Genomic DNA, 20,230 nt, shown 5'->3' with positions numbered 1-20,230 from the left:
TGAGCAACTTTCATAGGAATGAACGGGGCCCCACCTTGAACGCTGTATCCAGTTTTCTTAATGCATTCATGGTGAAAACAGTTGTAAGACGTATGACGCCTCCTGTGGCTCCGGAGGGAGAGAAAATAACCCAGATGATGTCACAATGATGTCATCAGGGTATCCCCAGCTTGGGCTTGGAGACTACACATTTCTAGGAGAAAGCCTGGTACAAGCCTGGGCTGTGGAGTTTAAATGATGTCGGTGTTTTCCAGGCAGGGAGAGTTTATTAAGAAGAAGTTATTGGTTGCATTATGGGAAATGTAGGATCCAGGTTTTTTTTTTTATTGATCCAAACTAGAGACTTAAAGTCAGGATGTCTCTGCTGCTTCTTTCTTTTTCTAGCGTCTCTCTTGTGAAACTAAATTTGTTTGAGTATTCCTTTAAGTGTAGAGGCTGGATTTCTGTTGCATGTATTTGAAGTGGAAACATTTCTGTTTTTCTTTTCATAGTGTGCATTGTGATTTGTAGGTATTTTTTTCTCCATCTTAATCACTTTACAGTAATCAGATTACACACTGACACGCAACAGAACATCCGTTATATTCACTAACTTCAGAGTCTGAACATCCATCCTAATGATCCCATCTGAATGAATAGCGACGTATAGAAAAAACACCTTTACTTTGAATTTGACCAAATTAAAAGTTTTTTAAAATAAAACTTCCTCACAGTCATCATGGCGCTGAATGAAACCCTGAATTAAGATTATGAAAGTGGAGGACAAACAAAGACACAAACTCAGCAGATTGAGGAGAGAGATTTACAGTTTACTTCTGGTACAAACCTGCATCACGTTCATTCACAACTTTAATTTAATTAATCCTCAAAAACACAAAACTAATACAAACAACACATTCAACTAGAAAATACAAGAATAACAAGAGTAAAAAAAAGTCAATCAGTTATACAAAATGGAAAACTGGATTTGGCTGATATAAAGGCAATATTAAGATTAACAATTTGGCCGATAAATGAGACCAAAAGTAATTTTCTGTATTAGAAGCTGCACATGTATGGCCAGAAGAGGCACAACACTGTATGTACATTTCCTTCTCATCAAAAGCTTTTCAGACAAGACTTTTCAGTTATAAGCAGTTTAAATCAGTTTCATTTAATCGTGTTAATCTCTTAACCAGATCCATATACCGTATGTGCACATCAATAAATTAAATCTTTCCTTCTTTCAAAAAAGTCGAAGTCTAACAGAAGCATTCAGTCCAGAGTGCATATTTAGCTGGCTGGAGGTCAGTGGATGGCGTAGTTGAACTGGTTGGAGAACTTGTCGTGTTTTCTACTGTCAGCTTTACTCATCACCTCAGCTACTCTGCGCATGGCGCTCCTGGAAGGACAGAGCAGAGAGGAGGAGAGGGGAGGAAGACAGGAAATGAGAGAATGGAGATGAGAGAGATTCAAGTAAGAAATCAGATAAAACATTAATGGTAAAAAAGTTCACACAAAAACATTTGCTCAGGAAACATGGCATATGTAGGACGGCATATCAGGGCCATTGTAGGTTAAAAAAAAAAATTATGGAGTCGGGGGAGGGCGGTTATATCCTGGGAAAAAAATCGGAAATAGTGTTTGTTTGTTTTTTGTCAACGAACCACAATGCATCACTTTGCAAGGTTGGATCAAACTCATCACACCGTTAAACACTGCGGTAACGTGAGCCGCTGAGTGCAAAATATATTAATTATATTAGTATTTATTTATGTTCATAAAAGAACACAGAACATGAGAACATGAAAGAAAACGTGTATATGTATCTTTCGGGACCTTCACCTCGCTCAGAGGCCGCCGTCAGAGAGGACATCACAAACAGCAATCTTTAGCATTTATCTCAGAACCTAAAAAAATCCGCCCAACTCTTCAGTTTTTTCTCTGAATATTACCCCCTTCCCCTGGCTCCTTAATTGATTTTTTTTTTACCTATGAGCCTAATACACCATCATGCATAACGCTACAGACTGTATTCCACATCTCTAAGGATATCTGGTGAATAAACATTTAGCTGGGTGGGAGTGTTAGGAGATAATGAGCAGTTTTACAAATGGAAGTGGTCTGCTGCTTCAAAGCTCCAGTATGTAGGATCTGGTGGTATCTAGCGGTGATGTGATGAGACGAACTGAAGCCTCTCCCATGTGCCAAGCGTGTTGGAGAGCTACGGTGGCCGACGCGAAAAACGACTCTCTGGAGCTAATTGTTGTAGGACTAGTGTAGGTCATTTGGAGTAGAACCAGTGCGTAGAGAGTGTGTGTATGTGGGAAGTGAGTGGTGAAGCAAGAGAGAGAGCGGCGGCGTCTGGAGCGAGTAACGTTATCCACTCCGGCCCTAGCAGGAAAAGTTTGGTTTGTTCATTCTGGGCTACTGTAGGGCTCCATGAAGAGGACCCGCTCCCTATGTAGATATAAACGGCTCATTCTAAGGTAACAAAAACGCAACAACTCTTATTATCAGGTGATTATACACTAAAGAAAACATACTTATTAATATTATATTCCATTTCTGGCAATAAATCCTCCTAAATGCTAAACACTGGTCCTTTAAAGCTCCACGTGTAACCCTAACTGTGTACCTCATACAGCTCAGCATACAGCATGTGCTCTAACAGAACTTTGTGTTTTGGTTGATATAAAGTTTTGCACACTGAAACGTTGTATATTCATCAATATTGGAGCAGTAAGCGAGACGGTTATTCAGAGAATGCTGTTCCTGCTGGGATAGGAAGTGACGTACTTGTTGAGGACTTTTTTCTCCAGCCTGGAGCGGGCCGTGTTGGCGTTCTGCTTCAGATCGCTGAGGTTGGGGTATTTCTTCTTCTTCTTCCTTTTTCCCTTTTTACCCACCCTGTCAGAACCCAGGTCCTCTCCTGTTGCCGCCTCGATGTCTCGCATCAGCTCTGCATCACGCCAGTCTACAACGGTAAGAAAAAAATCATTTGAACAATGAAGATGATGTTTCCTTTACCACATCTCACCTATGGCTCTTGATAAATTGCACAAGAACATCTGACTATAGAGCAAGAATCTCTGTATGCACGTTGGTGTGTTTCCTTCACACATCTCGAGGACCGTTCATCCCATCTACTTCACTCCTGGTGGGTGTACTGCCGGGGACCAAAGGACGTGCAGTGGTGAGTTTTTTAGTGCAATTCAGTGTTCATTTTGGCAGTTTTTTTTAGATGTAGTCTCCCTTTAGACAAAAATGCTTATTGGTTGTTTTAGTCGTCAGATTATATTAAACATTTCAGTCAATCTAGTAGCCAAAACCAATCATTTTGTCGCTTTAGTCAAACTTATTTCACATAAGATTTTATCGTATCATTATCTGATGAAAAACAGGTTGAATGATTAAGAATGCAGCTTTGCTACTCCAAGTCCTCCTGACTGCTCATTAATGACCCACCGGTCCATTATGAGAGCCAACATGTAAAAATATGTGTTAATCAACCAACCAAACCCAGCCCGACCCGCAAAACGCGGCGCCATGTGTGTGTGTGTGTGTGTGTGTTTGAGAGTGAGAGAAAGAGAGAGAGAGAGAGAGAGAGAGTGACAGATTGGAAAAGAACGTAGAAGGTGACGAAAATACGTTTTTAAGAGTTTTTCTTTTTAAAACTACATTTTGGTCTCGTCTTCTTTCGTCAACGCTATTGCATGTTGTTATCGTCACCGTTAGTGTTTGATGACGGCGGTGCCATCTCGCCATCCTCGCCAGTTTTTGTTAACGAAATAATTGTAAATATAAACATTCCATCTGTGTGCCTGTTAATTTTCTGTTGCAGTGAATGTGAATGATATCAACTGACAGGAAGTAAACATGGACCAGAGTTGCCTAACAATGCCATTCTGGTGAAACGGTCTACACAAACTTATCCAGGGTGTATCCCGCCTTCGCCTAATGTCAGCTGGTATCGGCTCCAGCGCCCCCGCGACCCTGAATAGGATAAGCGGTTACAGATAATGAATGGATGGACGGTCTACGCTAACATTACAACCAAACTCTTCTTCACTTCCTTGGAGTCAACGAGTGATAAACTGTTCTCGACAACTCTGCAAGCAGCCCCTACAGGGGTCAAACAATCGGCCCACTTCACGACACAACACACCCCTTAGACAACATCCGGGATTAACGTACATATTTTAACCCATTCCACAATCTTTCAAGTAGTTTTGGTGCCTAAACCCAACCAAACTGTGACGGTTATGAGTGTCCTATAGTACTGTTACTGGATAGACCTACCTGCACTAGTATTGTAAAATGTAGCTGAATTTAAAGCTCCATGGTTCTCATGTTGGGCTGTCTAAGAGCCACTACCAATCTTTGTTATTTTACCCAGTCCAGCATGTCGTAGTTTCAGCAGGTGCTACAATACTGGATAAGCTTGTGTTTGGCCAGCTTCGTTTCCAAGTTTCACAACAGAGCTGTGCTGTGCTATTTATAAAAATCTCAGGTTGGACTGAATCTGTTCAAAAAGTACCTTCTTGACTTAATGCTTTACTTGGTTACAAACACAGAGCCGCTGTGTCAGTTTACATGATATGAATGCATGTCATGTAATGTCTCTCTCACACTGCTGCAATTACAGACTGAAACTTTAACGAAAAGTCCTGTGAATGAAAAGTGTAATGAAGTAATTACAATCCGATAACGTGAACGAGTCCAGTTTTTACAGAGCGTAAGTAGTAAACAGTGTGTCGTGCGGGCTCATTTGGATCCAATTGTGGTGTTAATGAAAAGTGTAATGTCATAATTCTGGGTGATAAAGCAAAAGCGTCTGTAATGCAGAGTAATGACGGTCTAAACGAAGAGACACTTCTAGTTAATGACGTACTGCGGTGGAATTAGAGATAAACCTGCAGTAATGCAAAGTAATTACACTGTGATTGTGATGGGATTGAAGCCGGGAGCTCCACTCTGTCAACACACTGACCCTAGCTCAGTGTGTGCGTGTGTGTGTGTGTGTGTGTGTGTGTGTGTGTGCGGGGGGGGTATTAATCAGCCAGTCTGACCCTGGGTCTGACTGGACCTTCAACTATCCCTCATTACACACACACACACACACACACAAACACACACACGGTGAGAAGAGCAGTAATTGAAAAGCAGCTGGTGTATTTAGGAGAATCATTATTGCTAAAAGAGGAACAGCTGCATTTACATTGGGTGTGGATGTGTGTGTCCTCTATCACTTTGTTCTTGTGATCTTAGAGGAGTTTGAGAAAGAAAGAAAGAAAGAAAATAAATAATAAAAATAACAGATGAAAGAAAAGAATAAAGAAAATATAAAGAAAGGAAAAAGAAAGAAGAGATGGGCAAGAGAGAGAGAGAAAGACAATCTTCTGAGTTTAATCAGTGTTGCAGCAGGGCTCTTTTCTCTGTCAACACCTCTTAGCCCTTCCAGCTGGGGTCTGTGTGTGTGTGTGTGTGTGTGTGTGTGTCAGGGCAGGGGCCAGGCCACACACACATCCACTCAGGCATCTGGGGTCTTTGGTTTGTTCAGACGTCTCTCAGCTACGCTCCACTAAGCACATGGATGTGTGTGTGTGTGTGTGAGAGAGAGAGAGAGAGACAGACTGAATCCAGAGTGTAGTGGAGCATCTATTCCTCTCATCCCTGTCTGTCATTCAGCTGCTTGGACTCTTATGTTTGGTATCGCTGTCTGTGTGTGAGGGTCGGATTCAAAGGTGAATAACAACAACAACAACAACAAAATAGCAAAGATCTCGGAAAATATCCTGTGATTGTGGAGTTCTGGGTATTTTCTACCTCAAAGATTCTCCTTGTCCATTATGACAGATTTAGTATACCACAGAAGAAGACGTAATATTACAAGAGAAGAAGTCAAGATACAGTATTAGTACTTTTCAGAGGTACTGATGACGGAAGACAGGACAGCAGCGTGTACTGTCACAGCCTGACATGTTCCAGAGTACCACACAGTACAGCCGCGTTATCACAGGGTGAAAGTTACAGTACACATTACTGGTAGAGTACTTTGTAATGTGAACTCCATATTTCTACTGTAAAAGGTACAAAAATAGTGTTTTAGCGTCTGATGTCCCCCCTGGACTTCCTGGATCATAGTTTCGAACCTGAAGCAACACGCTCACCTTGCGTTTTTTTTTTTTTTTAATGCAGTGCTATGGAAGCCCGTAGGGGACTTTATTAAAATGATAATGTAAACTTGAAAATGTAATTCCACAATAGCATTATCATTTTCCACAGATACAGTATGTGTTATTTTAATAAAAATGAAAAAATCCAATTTGAAAATGTCTTTCATTTTCATTTTCAAATTGTTAAAAAAATATATTTTCATTTTCATTTGGACCTAAATATTGCTTGCATAAATGGAAAATCAGGTTACATTGTTTATATCGCATTTTAATTTTCAAATTTGAATGAGACTGCTTTTCCATTCTCATTTAAATATGGTCATAGAACGCCCATACAAGTATGTGAAAATGAAAAGGAGATTATTGCCTTTTTTATTATTATTTATTTATTTTGTGTTCAAATAACACATGCATATGGGGAAAATTTTAATATTGCTATAAATAATGCAATTGTGGAATTATACTTTCCAGTTAACATTATCATTTGAATAAAGTCTCCTATGAGTGTACTGGACTGAACACCCTCTAGATAAACGGTGCTGGCTATCGTACAGTGCCAGCATGTTTGGACGGCCACTATAAGAAGAAGGTCACTGGAACTAAACACACTCAACACATTTTCCTCGGCTGACTTTGAGCTGCATTCTCAGAATTAAGGCACCTGGGAGAAACATACTAAGACGTTGTGTATTTATTCAATGATCACAGAGAAATTCAGCTCTGCTGATGGAGTTTTTTTCCCTTTTTATTTGAATTTGTAATGACCACTTTCCTCTGCACTACAGTCAGCTGCAGACAGCCATGAGCTTACTTTGATGATATCAACACCTGCTTCTCTTCATCTGTCAGTGAGGAGCTTCATCAGCTTCATCAAGAGTGTCACACTATCCCCCGCTGCACTAGTGACTCCAGCAGGAGTAAGATGACCAGCAACACATGACCAGATCCCTCACCTGCTTCCCACCCACCAACGCTGACGATTGTATTTGATGGGGCCCTTAGCCAAACTGAATGCCTCTCTGCTAGGATTGTTAGCACAGATGCTTCCAGTCTGATATAAAGTCGTGGTTATTATCATGTGCAGCCATGGCCGTCAAAAGAAAAAAATAACTCTATGAAGTTTGTCCCTCACTGCCTGTTTAACCTCACTGTATACACGTGGGGGTTGGTGTGTGAATGTGTGACTGAATAGTGGAGGGATCTGAGGCCAATGGTCCATCAACTCATTCAGGCCACTGTCCCCCCTACTGTGAGATTGATGCGTGTGTGTGTGTGTGTGTGTGTGTGTGTGTGTGTGTGTGTCTAGGTGTGAGATTGACTCATGGATCGATAGCGTAGTTGGTAACAAAAGATGCTATTTCACAACTCACTGGACTGCATGCCATGACCACACACACACACACACACACACACACACACACACGCACACACACACAGAGTCAGTGGTTAACAAGACACTGCAGGCAGCCGGTGGACATCCTGCAGACTGGTGGCTCTCTTTCTCTCTCTCACTCTCACACACACAACAACAACAACAACAAACACACACTATCAGACCATGACAGCTAACTTGGTGTGTTTATGGTTATTATTGGTGCACAAAAAGGAAAATACAGTATATACATAACATAATATAGAGCTATCTATCCATCAGAGCTCACAGTTTGTTACTCACAAACTGATGGAAAGCATTCACACCAGCAGCAGAAACCACCAAAACCACTGGACCAGTGACACGTCGTTCTTCTGGGGAAATTGACCACTGGCTAATAACAGTTAAGCTATTTGGACACATCTCATTGGTCTTCCACTGTGGATTAAGCTTGTTCACCTTTTTGACAAATAAAATGCAACTTAAGTTCCACTTACTAGCTTTTGTTGGAGATTTCACTCTGACGGCTGTTTGTGTAGCGAGCAACCTCCATCCACTGAGGAAGACCGTGGGATGCACTTAAAAGCTAATTCCTTATTACACTTTGTCAGTGTAATAAATAAGTAGCTACTTTGATTGGATATTATTTGGTCAATATTGAAACACCATACACAATTAAAGCTGCAAGCAGCGATGAACGGGCCCTCGCCCCTTGTGCACGTCGAGGTTACTGGCTGGACGGCAGCTGTGCATTTCCTTGACCATTGGACGATGCACGCACAAGTTAAGAAAGAATTTCCTGCGTGTGGTTCGGGCGCTGGAAATACGTACTGCAAATTTTGTGCCACTTCCTGTCAACTATTCCTTTACAATTTAGCGTCCCATTAGTAAGAGGGTTTCTACCAACCACGTTTGAATTAGATCTGATAAACCCTCAAGGAGGAGTTTGAAAAAGTTTGTATAAAAGCACAAATTTCTACAAACAAAATGTTAAATGTCTGACTTCTGATGGGGTGAAGCTAATGAAAGCCAATGTGAAATATGTCTGAAATGATGAGAACAATGTGGGTACCAGATTTCATGAATATCGGAGCAACTATGTCCCAACTAAGGCCTTCCACACATTAGGGTCCTACGGAGCTCGCTGGCCACGCCGGAGCCACATCAATGCAGAACTATGACATATTCGCCAGTTCTGAAGTGTGTGCCATATTTCGTGAGTTTTGGAGAATCCCCTTTTTTCACAGCAGACATTTTGACTCGTTATAGTGGGAAAACGATGGCTCTGCTCTATTCAAGTGTTCCAGTGAAAGTGACAGTAAATCAACATGCACAGCACAGGATCCTGCAATCAAAGCAGCTAAATGGAATTCAGCCATCAATTCATTTTATTATTTACACCTGTGATTTTCCTCCTGTGACGTGTCAAAATGTCCTCTGTGAAAAAAGCCTATTAACATTATGTTAAGGGACTTTTAGCAGCATCAGTATTTTCCTGCTTTAGCACGCTGCTGTACAACTTTTGCAGCACCTCTTCACTGTTGTTTTACTTTTACATTTTAAAATGAATTTCTGAATTCACAGTGTTCTTGGAGCTGTTACCTGTTGCTCTGAATGCAGTTGCCTCTGGATGTTGCTGTGTGTTTGCACACACTGGCCACCATCAACCCACCCCAGCATAATAATTAGTATGTATGGATGCAGCTCTTACTGTTTCTTTGCTACTGTTACAGGACACAGGAGCTATCTTAATGCAGTCCTCTGAGAATTTTGGAGAATTCAGGAAGTATGTGAGGGCATGAATGTGTGAGTGTGTCACTGCTCACCAGGCTGCTCCTCCCTCTTCCTCCACTCCTCCTTCTCCTCCCTCAGTCGGTCCTCCCGACTGCAGGGTCGACCCTCCTGGTCTCTAGGAACAATTTGCCCGTGGAAAGGACACTGAAGGGCACACAGTCGCAGCTCAAACAAACACTCACTAACAGTACAAAAAACGACGTCTGGAAAAAGCACTTTGTGTTTGTCCTGGTACCTTGAGGCGATCCTGTCTCTGACACAGCTTTCCGTTGCCCAGTGGAGCTTTGCAGTGATGGCTGACAGGAGTGAAGCGCCCAGGGAAGGTGATGTATCTGCTCCTGCTCTCTGCCAAGAGCTCCTTGTTCTCCACCTCCTCGTCCACATCAATGGGAACCCAGAACTGATGCTGAGAGGCCGACCTGCACAAGGACAAGACATAGGACCACAAGTTAGATGCAGGTTTCAGAAAACCACATCTAAGACCGTTTTACACAGTTCTCTTTACAGAAGCCCTGAGAGGCCAGTAAGGACAAAAATTCCAGTGATACATTTTCTAAATCGGATCTAGTGTTTTTTCTCCTGTGATTATGACTTAAGAAAAGGTGAAAGACAATGTTTTACCAGGATAATCTTTCCTTAATTCAAGTTCCTTAAATGCTTTCATATGTGAAACAGGTGAAAAAAGAAAAGTTTTGGCAGGTGAAATTTTGCTGTGTCAGGATCAAAAGTGTTTGTTGTTGTAATACTCATTTCAGCCACAAGAGGCGGAAGTGCCCCACTACCCCATGCTCTAAATAGGATTAAGAAACATGAATGTTTTCCTCCAGGTGAGTTTGAATTTCTCCGTGCACTCTAAACACAAGGTACATATATTTTGTGTTAACAAGTTATATAAATTAATACTAACCTGGAAGAAGACATAAATGCTTTTTCGTCCTATAGATGCCTTGCAGCTGACGTCACAACCGCCACGTCAAACGTATGTTTTAACATTGTGCAGTGGGATCATAGACTCTATATATACAGTACATGTATTGTCTATGAGTAGGATGTCAGAAGTAGACGTCAGAAGTCACGTTAGTCATAAACACACCAGGATCACCGGAATGTTTTTTCTCTTACTTGCCTCTCAGGGCTTCTGTATATATTGCTATATGGAATTAAATGTAAAAAAATAAAATAAAATAAAACAATTTGTTATAAAACACATATATTTGATTGAACATGCACACAAATGTTGTGGGAGTTTTGTGCGACTTTAATTATTCTTCCATATGCATGACATTTAAATATGCACCGACATTCATTAAGACATTCTAATAAAGAATTAATTCAAAAGATTGTAATTCTACTGTTTTATTAGCAGTATACCTCTGTTTTCTCCTGATAAAGATGTAGCACTCTGAGTGACAAACACACGACTCACTGAACTGTACAGTCATGTGTATGGCTGCCTTTATGTCTATTAGTGATACATTGTGTGTGTGTGTGTGTGTGTGTGTATATTACTTGATGATCTTGCCAGCATTGGGCTGCTCCTCTCCCCAGTAGTACAGGTCCAAACCAAATGGAACCACAGGAACATCAGCAGCCTTCTGGTCTGAGCTGGACTGAGACGAACTGGGACCTGAGGAGCTGCTGCTGGAGGAGAGATGAGTGGAGGGAGAGTTAAACCAACTTCATGCAAAACTCACATTTGACAGACACCTTTTATGTATATTGGCTTGAAAGAAAGAGTACTGTCAGAGTACCTACACAGCACTTATATAATCAAATTAAGCTTGTGTGTTTGATCCTTACAAAGGACTAACAATGCAGTTAACCCCTTTCATTTCTAAAAAAGTTGTATTGTATGAGGTATCACACAGTAGCAGTAGCTCTGTGAGGGCATGAGTCAAACACACATCTGTGGTGCTAGTTTCTAAATGACCCAAAGACGAAAAATGTGTCAAGTGACTGTGGCTGAACATCCCAGTTTCTAGGGCAATAAGACTGATCTAATGAGCCTGGTCATTAGGGGATGGGCCCTTGAGGCCCACATTAGTTCCTGCTCTCAGAAGCCAGAGTGGTTTTGGCAACATCATGGGGCAATATGGCGTATCTCTAATGATGTCTTAAACGATTAACAACATGATTACTCCATTTAGGCTTAAAGGACCAGTGTGTAGAATTTAGTGGCATCTAGCGGTGAGGTTGCAGATTGCAACCAACTGATAACCCCTCCGTTCACTCCTCCCAGAAGGGAGGGTAAAGGTAGAGTGATAGGACTTGTCAGTAGGTGTACCTGGATGGTGCTGGCAGAGGGAGTTTCTGTCTGAGGCTGAGCAGTGTGGCGGCTGCACTTGTTGGATCCTGCTCCTCCTCTATGAGTCGCTTCAGCCGCCTGGTGGAGAAAGAGGAGGAGGTGGACAGAGGTGGTGGAGCTGCAGGTCTTTTAGCAGGAGGTTTTTTCGTGACTGGTGCTGTTGAGGTGGAAGGAGTTGGATCCAAACCTGCCAACAGAGACGAGAGGGAGTCAGGTCATTCTGAACACTGTAGTGTAATGTAACACACCTCACTGGTCTGCTGTTTCTTACGTCCCAAACATGTGTCCCAAAACCAATCCATACATTTGTAGATCATTACTAAATTTACTACAAGGATTTTCTTTCTATAAATAATGTCAGGTTGACCTATTTGGGTCTTAATAGAACTGCAGCAATATGCACTCAAACGTCCAGGATATCAGTTATGTCAGTCGTTGGCTGCTGCATCTGTCTGTGTGTGAGTGTGTGTGTGTGTGTGTGTGTGTGTGTGTGTGTGTGTGGTCAAACACTGGGTTAAACCATGGTCTCTGGGGACTGAGCAGGACTTAAACACACAGACACACTGCAGGTGAGATCAGAGGGAAACCAGTAAGCTGAGAGCTGCCAACATGCTGATCCCACACATTATTAGGGCTGACCTGGATGCTTCAGAGATTCAATCACTGCCACGGTACACCACGCAAAGGATATGCCTTGTACACTTGAACGCTCCTTCTGTTTGAACTGGAAGACAGCCTATTAGCATATTCTCTCTACTGCTTTAATTACAAAACAATTTACATACAAAAAAAAAAGTAAAAGCGGACGACATCTGTCTGAACGCTACTGCTGCAGAAAGTTGTGGAAGTATAAAAGTGTAGAAGAAACAAACAGGAAAAAGGCCTGTCTGTTGAATACAAGCCTTGTTTAAATCTGTTTCTGAGATCAGAGATCTACTGGCACCAGCTTGACAGACTCACAGGGGATTTCATGGTCAAAAGGCTGGCTTCCAGAAGGACACATTTGGTCAAGATTTTGTTGCTGTTAGCACCAAATAAGATATTCTCCTGAAGAACATCCACTATCTCAGACAGGTGTGGCTCAGATGGATGTAACAAACAAAACACACAACATACTTTAAATGGTGACGACTTGAAGCTGGATCAGAGTATTCAACTGACAGAAACTTAATTGACAACTTTTCGTTATTTTCATCGTTGACTGACATTTTACATTTAAAGGTTCTGTATACGAGAGCATTAATATAGCAGCAAACAACTATTGTCTTTGTAATGATTTAGAGGAGTAATGTCTACCTGAGCAGAGAATGAAGTCTCTCTCCCTCTGTGTGTGTTGGAATTAGAGCTTCTCTGTGCTTTGTTGATGTAGCCGAGCGGTCGCGTGTGCCTTTTGGTGCATGTTCATGCATGTGAGCGTGCCACACTGGCAGCGGTTACATCTGATAAGTGTAGCACCCAGCCTCCAGTACCCCCCAGGTTAACACCGTTAGCTCTGTCAGCAGTGTTGCCGTTGTTAGCACTGTTAGCTGCGTGTCGCCTGCTCAGCTGTCGCCATGTTGAGAGCCATGCAAAGGCAATAGGAATGCTCTGAATGGAGCACCTTTTTTAATGTATTCATTGATTTTAGACCTTTTTTTTCTGGTTTCTGGTCAAAATTTTCTGATGATTAGTTGATTAATTTATTAGTCGATCGAAATTAATCAGTAACTATTTTTGATAATCCATTAAGAGTAATTTTTCCAGTAAAAATGAAAACATTTGGTGGTTCCAGGTTCTCAAATGTGAGGATTTGTTGCTTTTGTTTGCTCTTACATTATAGTAAATTGAAAAGTTTGGGTTTTAAGGTTTAATTTGATGGACAAAACAAGACATTTAAGGTCATTTTTCACTGTTTTCTGACATTTTTATAGACCAAAGATGAATTGATTACCGAGATAATAATCTGCAGATTAATCGATAATGAAAATAATCATTAGTTGCAGCCCTATGCTCGTGAACTCTGTATTTCTAAAATCCTGGTTATGGCCCTGTCCATAGGTTCCAGCAATACATGTTAAAATGTTTAAATGCCTTACATCATTTCTTGATAGTCACAGTCATTTTGGCACTGTTGCACAAGAACTAAACCAAATACAGCAATAGTGAAGTGATGGCATGTTATCCCAACCTCATCTTCTCCTCCCTATATGATCCCTCCTTCCCTCTCTGTCGGATGGTGAAATACCGACTCAATCTGCTCTTTTCAAACCACCACATGGCGGAGGTTTGTCTGGATGTTGTGGATGGTAAGACACACAGATCAATGGGAGGAAATGTGTATAGTTGTGTGTGTGTGAGGGGGGTTGTTAGAGAAAGAGAGAGAAAAAGGGGGTTAAGGCGGTTTGAGGGAAAGAGAGCGAGAGAGGAAAGACAGAAAGAGGTATTGATTTTCTCGGGTTAAGCAGGGCCTGTAATTAAAATGTTAATTTGAGAAAGAGAGAGATAGTGTCCTGACAGCAGAGAGAGGGATAAGAGGACTGATAATCAGAATGACAGAACAGGACAGAGGGGAGGAAAGAGAGAGAGAGAGAGAGAGAGAGAGAGGGGAAGAGATATAGATAGAGAAAGAGAGGAAATAGAAGGAGGAGAGATCAGAGCAGAGCCAGGCTTACTCTGAATGAATGAGCACTGGGAGAAACGAGAAGAAAAGAAAAAGAAGAGGAAATGTAGAGAAATGATGAATGTGATCCACTGGCTGAGATGAAAAGAGAGTCAGAGGAAGACAGAAAGCAATAGAGAGACTATTGTAATCAGAGAAACTGAAAGAGGACAGATGAATTGACGAGATAGGGAGAGGAACAATGACATACTGAGGACTACAGGAAAATATTTAAGAGCTTTTGAAATCCTATGGATTCCTTCCATACTGGGAATCGTTGTCCAAATTAGTAATGTTCATTTTTCTTTTTTATAATTCCATCAAATATATTATTAGATGTTATCAACAGCTCCGACTAGCAGGAAACACTATAGCATTAATAAAGCCGTCTAATTTCATACAGGGTGCTTTTCGACACACTTTCCATCTGGTGCTCGTCTTGCACGGTCAGCTGAAGCTATTAAATGGTGAAGGTGTGCCGGTCGGACCAGAAAGTGACACAGCGAAAAACCATTTGTGCATCTTCATGAAATAGGTGGAGTAGGAAGCTTGATAACTAGTAGTTAGTGACTACTAATGGGGCTACTTGGTGAGCTACTGTGGCTGGTCAGCTAACCAGTAAACAAACTGGCGCTAGCTTGCCACAATAGATGCAGGCTAAATAGCTTGATGTATTGAAACCACTGATTCCTCCCAGCTGATATGGAGATGTTCATGCTCGGGCAGTGCAGGGTTATATAAAAAACGGATTGTGCAGCACAGCCGATGTTAGCATTGTCTGTTTTGGGTTCTCCAGAGATGCAATCCCTCAAAGGCAAAAAATGTGCATGTCAAAATTCAGTTAGGTCCTCCAATGTGAACAAAACCAAGATCTCAGATGAAAGTTGGGATAAGCGTGCACACTGACTTCAGGGCTTTTCAGATGGAGAGCGATTGATGCTGCAGGTACTGTAAGGAGGTGCAGGTGATCTGACAGGCGGAGCGACAAGTGGGTGCAATCCCGTGGAACTGTCACGGTCGTGCTCGTCTCACGCGCGCACCCGCTGCCAGAGCTGAATTGTCTTGAACTTATTTTCTACGCGTCGCGACGCGCAGTGCAAATCAATGAACGAGGAGACTGATCCTTGCTGTTTGTGAGTTCCCTGAAATATAGAACTTTTTTTGGGGACCTAAACAGGAAGGCAGGAAGGAGCATCAGCACAAGACTGGATGTATCAGGCAACATTATGTACGCCCTTTCTGCAGTCAGGAACTTTTCATTTGCATACGAGGTGTATGATTTTTTTTTTTTATCACTATCTTTTGCTTACATCTTTCACTTGTAAATTTCCTCAATGGATTGTACTTTGTAATTACCGTAAAGGCCGTGCTTCATCCTAAATGAGATTCAATAACATTTACAAGGTAGGCACAAATTAATTAGCCAAGCATATAACAAGATAAGAAAAGCCTTTTAACCATTTTACCTTCAAGCCAACTGCTAAAACAAAATGCAGCTTTTCATTCTGTGAAGCATGGAAATGGAAACACATTATTGTTTAACTATATGTGTACACTGTCCTGGTGCTGTACGTACTCACGAGCACACCAATTTGTGTATTAATCCACAGCTGAAACCAGTCCCCAACAAAAAAAAAAACAGTTTATCAATGTTTGAGTGACGTTTGCCAAAACCTGCAGTGCCTAGCTGTTTTAGGACATAACTAAGCCTTTTTTTAAAAAGTGAAACCATATCTTTGTAAACCATTTTTTCGTCTTCAGTAGGAACCAATGGGCTTGGAGAGTGGGGGAGTCAGAGAGTATTGAGAGACGGACTAATGAGTTGTTGGGTTTGGATGTCTCCGTTTGATTTCTTGACAATAGGATGACACGGGCCTTATCCTTTACAACTTGATTAATTCATTTAAATGAGCAAATGTACAGACTGAAGACTGATATCAAAATAAAAACAAGCAAACGGTGGATAAGTATGCAGGGTGTGTGTGTGTGTGTGTATATGTGTGTGTGTGGGGGGTAAAATGTAGGTGCAGGGCTAATAGGGGCTCATTAAAGAGGTTGCATTGTTAATTTGGTATGGCCCCTGTAGATCATTACCTAGCCCACTAATCACCCTGACACACACACACACACACACACACACACGCAGCTGTTTTGGGCGCATCAGATACAATCTAATTACTTTAGCGTCTAATTGATTAGTAATGGAGGGAGGTGGGAGTAGAGAGGGACGGGCTCGCAGGTAAAGCAGAGGCTCAGTGTGAATATAATGACTCAGGAGGCTGGCGGGGAGTATTCGCCAGGGGTCAAAGGTCATCTCACAGCCACAACAACATGGCTGACCTAGCAATAACAGCACTGTCTGCAACATGTTCTATTATGGTGTCATTAACGCAGCCACATAAATACAGACACACACACACACACACACACATACAGTTAAGAAAGCTCACATATGAATGTATATGAGTGATGGTGAGAAGCTTGAATATGGCTGACAGAGCAGCACCGTGAGAGTTTTAGTGTTAACTGTTGCCTGGAGCTCGCACATGGCTGCTGGTAATGATATAAACAGCATTCAAATTCCATCTAATATTTAGAAAAAAAACATGTTGTTATATAGCTGACGTCGCTGCAATAAGATGAGCAGGCAGTTGGTTAACGACCTGAACATTTGACCTTTAGCCCAGCGTGCTGCCTGGAGGCTAGACATGATCCATACCAGTCCAATGCAACCACAGCGCAAAGAAGGAACAATACTACAGCCATTCATATGTAGCTAGTGATGACTGTGACTGTGTGTGAAGGCAAATGGATGTGTTGACAGGACAATATCCATCAAAGATACACGGGGAAAATGCTCGGGGAAAAAGAAACAATCTGTCTCCATTACAAGGCTGTGCTGCATTCCAAATCAGACAAAAACACAGTTAGCAGTCAGAACCCAGCGTGTGAAAGCAAGACCACTATCGCACTCTTTGTGAGCTGATTAGGCTCAATAGGCGTTTATGGCGGTGCCATTCCTGGGTATATATACACCAGAATGACTTTAGGTGACTATCAGCAGCTTGCCTTCACTGTAACGTCAACCCGAGTGTATAAACACACCAGTTGTAAGGCTGTGCTTGGTTTCTGCTTCAGATTTTTAAAAGCTTCAGTAATCTGAAGTGATATTTTTACACAAACAATCTCTCAAATGAGTGATGTGTGTATGTTAAATGGTTAACTTGATGAATCCACAGAGAATCATCACCAACTCCCCTCAGCTCTACAGGGCATTTAGGCATCTGTCAGTTCATTGTTTCGGTTTTACGGCCCCCAAAATTAACATCCGGTTTACATTTACAGTGATTGACCTCATTTTCAGCAGCAGGCAGCTGTTTTCAGTGAAAACACTTTGATAAATCCACTGTTCACTCCCTGCTCAGCAGCAAACAGCAGACAGAGACTAGCTGGTAATACATAGTGGAGCATTTAATAGCTAAAGAGAGACAGATATTTTTAAGAGTTAAGAGTTAGTAGAGACCAAAAATAAGAACTAAAAGAGAGTGAATATTGAACTCATAATCATCAGGTGGACACAAACACGACTGCAAATGAATGATAATGTTGAATTTGGAATACAAAATGACAGCCCTATACTGACAACTAGATTGTGTGATTATGCTTAATAACGATTGTGACATACTGTATGTCTCATTAGATTTACTGTAGCTCATGTTAAGGGTTTGCCACAGACAACCAGTGTACTGTAGATTCATTCCATGATTCAGGGCTGGAACCAAAGGCCGTCCCGCTGTCTCGGGGACGGAAAAAAAAGATCAGGGACGAAAATACATTTTGGGATGGTCGCAGGACAGAAGGTAGACCTAGCCTAAAAACAAAACATTTGCGAATTGCGAGAGAGTGCACAATTTAAGAGTGCACAAGCACTCTGTCATACACACTGACACACACGCGGAAGTGGCTTTCCCTTTGGTGTCTCTGGACACACAGACACACAGACACACACAGACACACACAGACACACACAGACACACACAGACACACACACACACACACACACACACACACACACACACACACACACACACACACACACACACACACACACACACACACACACACACACCCACACACACCTTTAACCATGGTTGTATAAATAAACCCACTTAAGAAGCACTTCACCTGCACATTACCAGCTGCTGAAGGCTGGTTCTTTGAAGTGTGTGTGTGTGTGTGTGTGTGTGTGTGTTTGTTTGTAGAGTGTGTGTGTGAATCTTAAAAGATTAGGGCAGCAGCAGGTCTTCTTTTGTAGCTTAACCTCACTATTTATACACGTGTCTGTAGGTTTGAGGTGCGCACGTGTGTGTGTGTGAGGTTGAACTCATACCATACTCGGCTCGTAGATGCTCAGGAATGTGCGGCTCATATCCCTCTTTTTCTGGAACCTCATCAAAATCATCGTCATCATCGTCATCATCATCTTCCTCTCCGTCTGAAGAAACCTTCATCTGAGGAAGAGCACGTACAGTTTAGATCTTGTTACAGTTTTTCTCGATTGTTTACACACATTTTCTGAAAGCATGTCTCATACTCTCAGAACTCTACACACAAATCAAAAAACACACACACAATGGGCAAAACCCCTCAATTCTCCTGCAAAATGAAACTTTACATTCAAAACAATGTTATTTCTTCTCAAAATGGTATTTTGTTTTCAAATGACACACACAAACCATCATATGAATAGACATTTATAAGAACCAGTTGAACACTGATGTGCTCAATGTAAAACACTATGATGAATGGAAAACACTTCTTCTCCATTCATCATGATGACTTAGGCCTTTTTTTGTTCAGTGTTACACTTACTACAGACAGTACATACATAAGTGTGTTGTAAAATATTTTAGAATATTGTTTTTATACTCAGAACACACAAATACACGGTAACAAATATATTTTATTTTCCCCACAAAAACAATGTACACAGTGTACATCCCAACCAACACAAAGTTGCACATACAGTGGTCTACATACAAAACAACAGAAGAATTTTACTGTATACAGTTACAGTAAAAAAAAAACGAAAAAAAAAACTATGCTGCATCCTCTCTTCTGTTTCGGTCTGGCCACAGCACCTCATCCACATCACAAGCAATGTTTTCCCTGGCCAAGCAGCGGGGGAAATATCGCTTAGCATGTCGAATCCAGCCATGAAAAGCATCAACTGATTGCTAATTGTAACACTGTGTGACAGGTGTTTGCCCATGTGATGAGTCAGTGTGCATAGTAGGGCAATTGACTTTAGAATTTTGAATGACAGTGTGTTCCTTGTGAAAACGAGATTTTCTTCATGAAAATTGTGCCAAATGCAGAGAATTGTGTGTAGTGTTTTGAAAAAAGTGTGTTTTAGAACTGCAATTTGAGTGTAAAGCAGGAATTGTGCTTGTAGTTTAGCAGAATTGGTTCAGGGGGTTGGTGCATGAGTTACATGTTGTGGTCATTGTGTGTCAAGTACCAGTATTTGTGTGTAAACAATTGAGAAAAACTGTAATACCAAAATTACAAACACATCAAAACACATTTTAACTATGCAGAAATGTACAATTAACTTGTACAGAAGGTTACATATTTCAGGGCATATTTCGAATGCATTTTGTGTTATGTGTAACAACCGTCCAATTGTCCAAATCTGGTATTTGTTTTGACAAAATAGTCCCGACATCATTGCTTTTCACCACATTTCAAGGTCATCAGAGGACAGAGCAAACTCCAGCAGCAGCTAATGAAGTTTTTGAGATGCAGTTGAAAAGTCCCCCCAAAAAAAAGGAAGTAAGTAGATCTTGAGTTAAGATTAGTTTGTCAAACTACTATTTTGTTATTTTTACTTCTGAGCTAAGACTTCAGGGCAACTCACTATGAACAAAAAACTAAAAACTCAAAGAACTTTTTTCCAAAGA

At 41.4% G+C, this 20,230-nt stretch overlaps 1 protein-coding gene across 2 annotated transcripts in view; it reads right to left on the bottom strand.

Moving 5' to 3' along the window:
* Positions 1-788: 788 nt before the first annotated feature.
* Positions 789-20,230, bottom strand: part of uvssa (UV-stimulated scaffold protein A) — a 42,332-nt gene continuing 22,890 nt past the window's right edge. Inside the window, exons 9-15 of one of the 2 annotated variants that reach the window (XM_037780736.1) lie at positions 18,658-18,778; positions 11,609-11,816; positions 10,834-10,965; positions 9,560-9,743; positions 9,357-9,468; positions 2,779-2,956; positions 789-1,381 (exon numbers count right to left, since the gene is read on the bottom strand). In XM_037780736.1, coding sequence (XP_037636664.1) covers positions 1,288-1,381; positions 2,779-2,956; positions 9,357-9,468; positions 9,560-9,743; positions 10,834-10,965; positions 11,609-11,816; positions 18,658-18,778 — 1,029 coding nt within the window. In that variant the 3' untranslated portion in view covers positions 789-1,287. The remainder of the gene's footprint in view (positions 1,382-2,778; positions 2,957-9,356; positions 9,469-9,559; positions 9,744-10,833; positions 10,966-11,608; positions 11,817-18,657; positions 18,779-20,230) is intronic. The other variant, XM_037780737.1, reaches the window with a different exon arrangement.

The sequence above is a fragment of the Sebastes umbrosus genome, chromosome 9 (assembly GCF_015220745.1).
Source record: "Sebastes umbrosus isolate fSebUmb1 chromosome 9, fSebUmb1.pri, whole genome shotgun sequence".
In the NCBI taxonomy this organism is placed as follows: Eukaryota; Metazoa; Chordata; class Actinopteri; order Perciformes; family Sebastidae; genus Sebastes; species Sebastes umbrosus.
The sequence above is the reverse complement of the archived record's forward strand: the minus strand, read 5'-3'. Positions and strand labels throughout refer to the sequence as shown.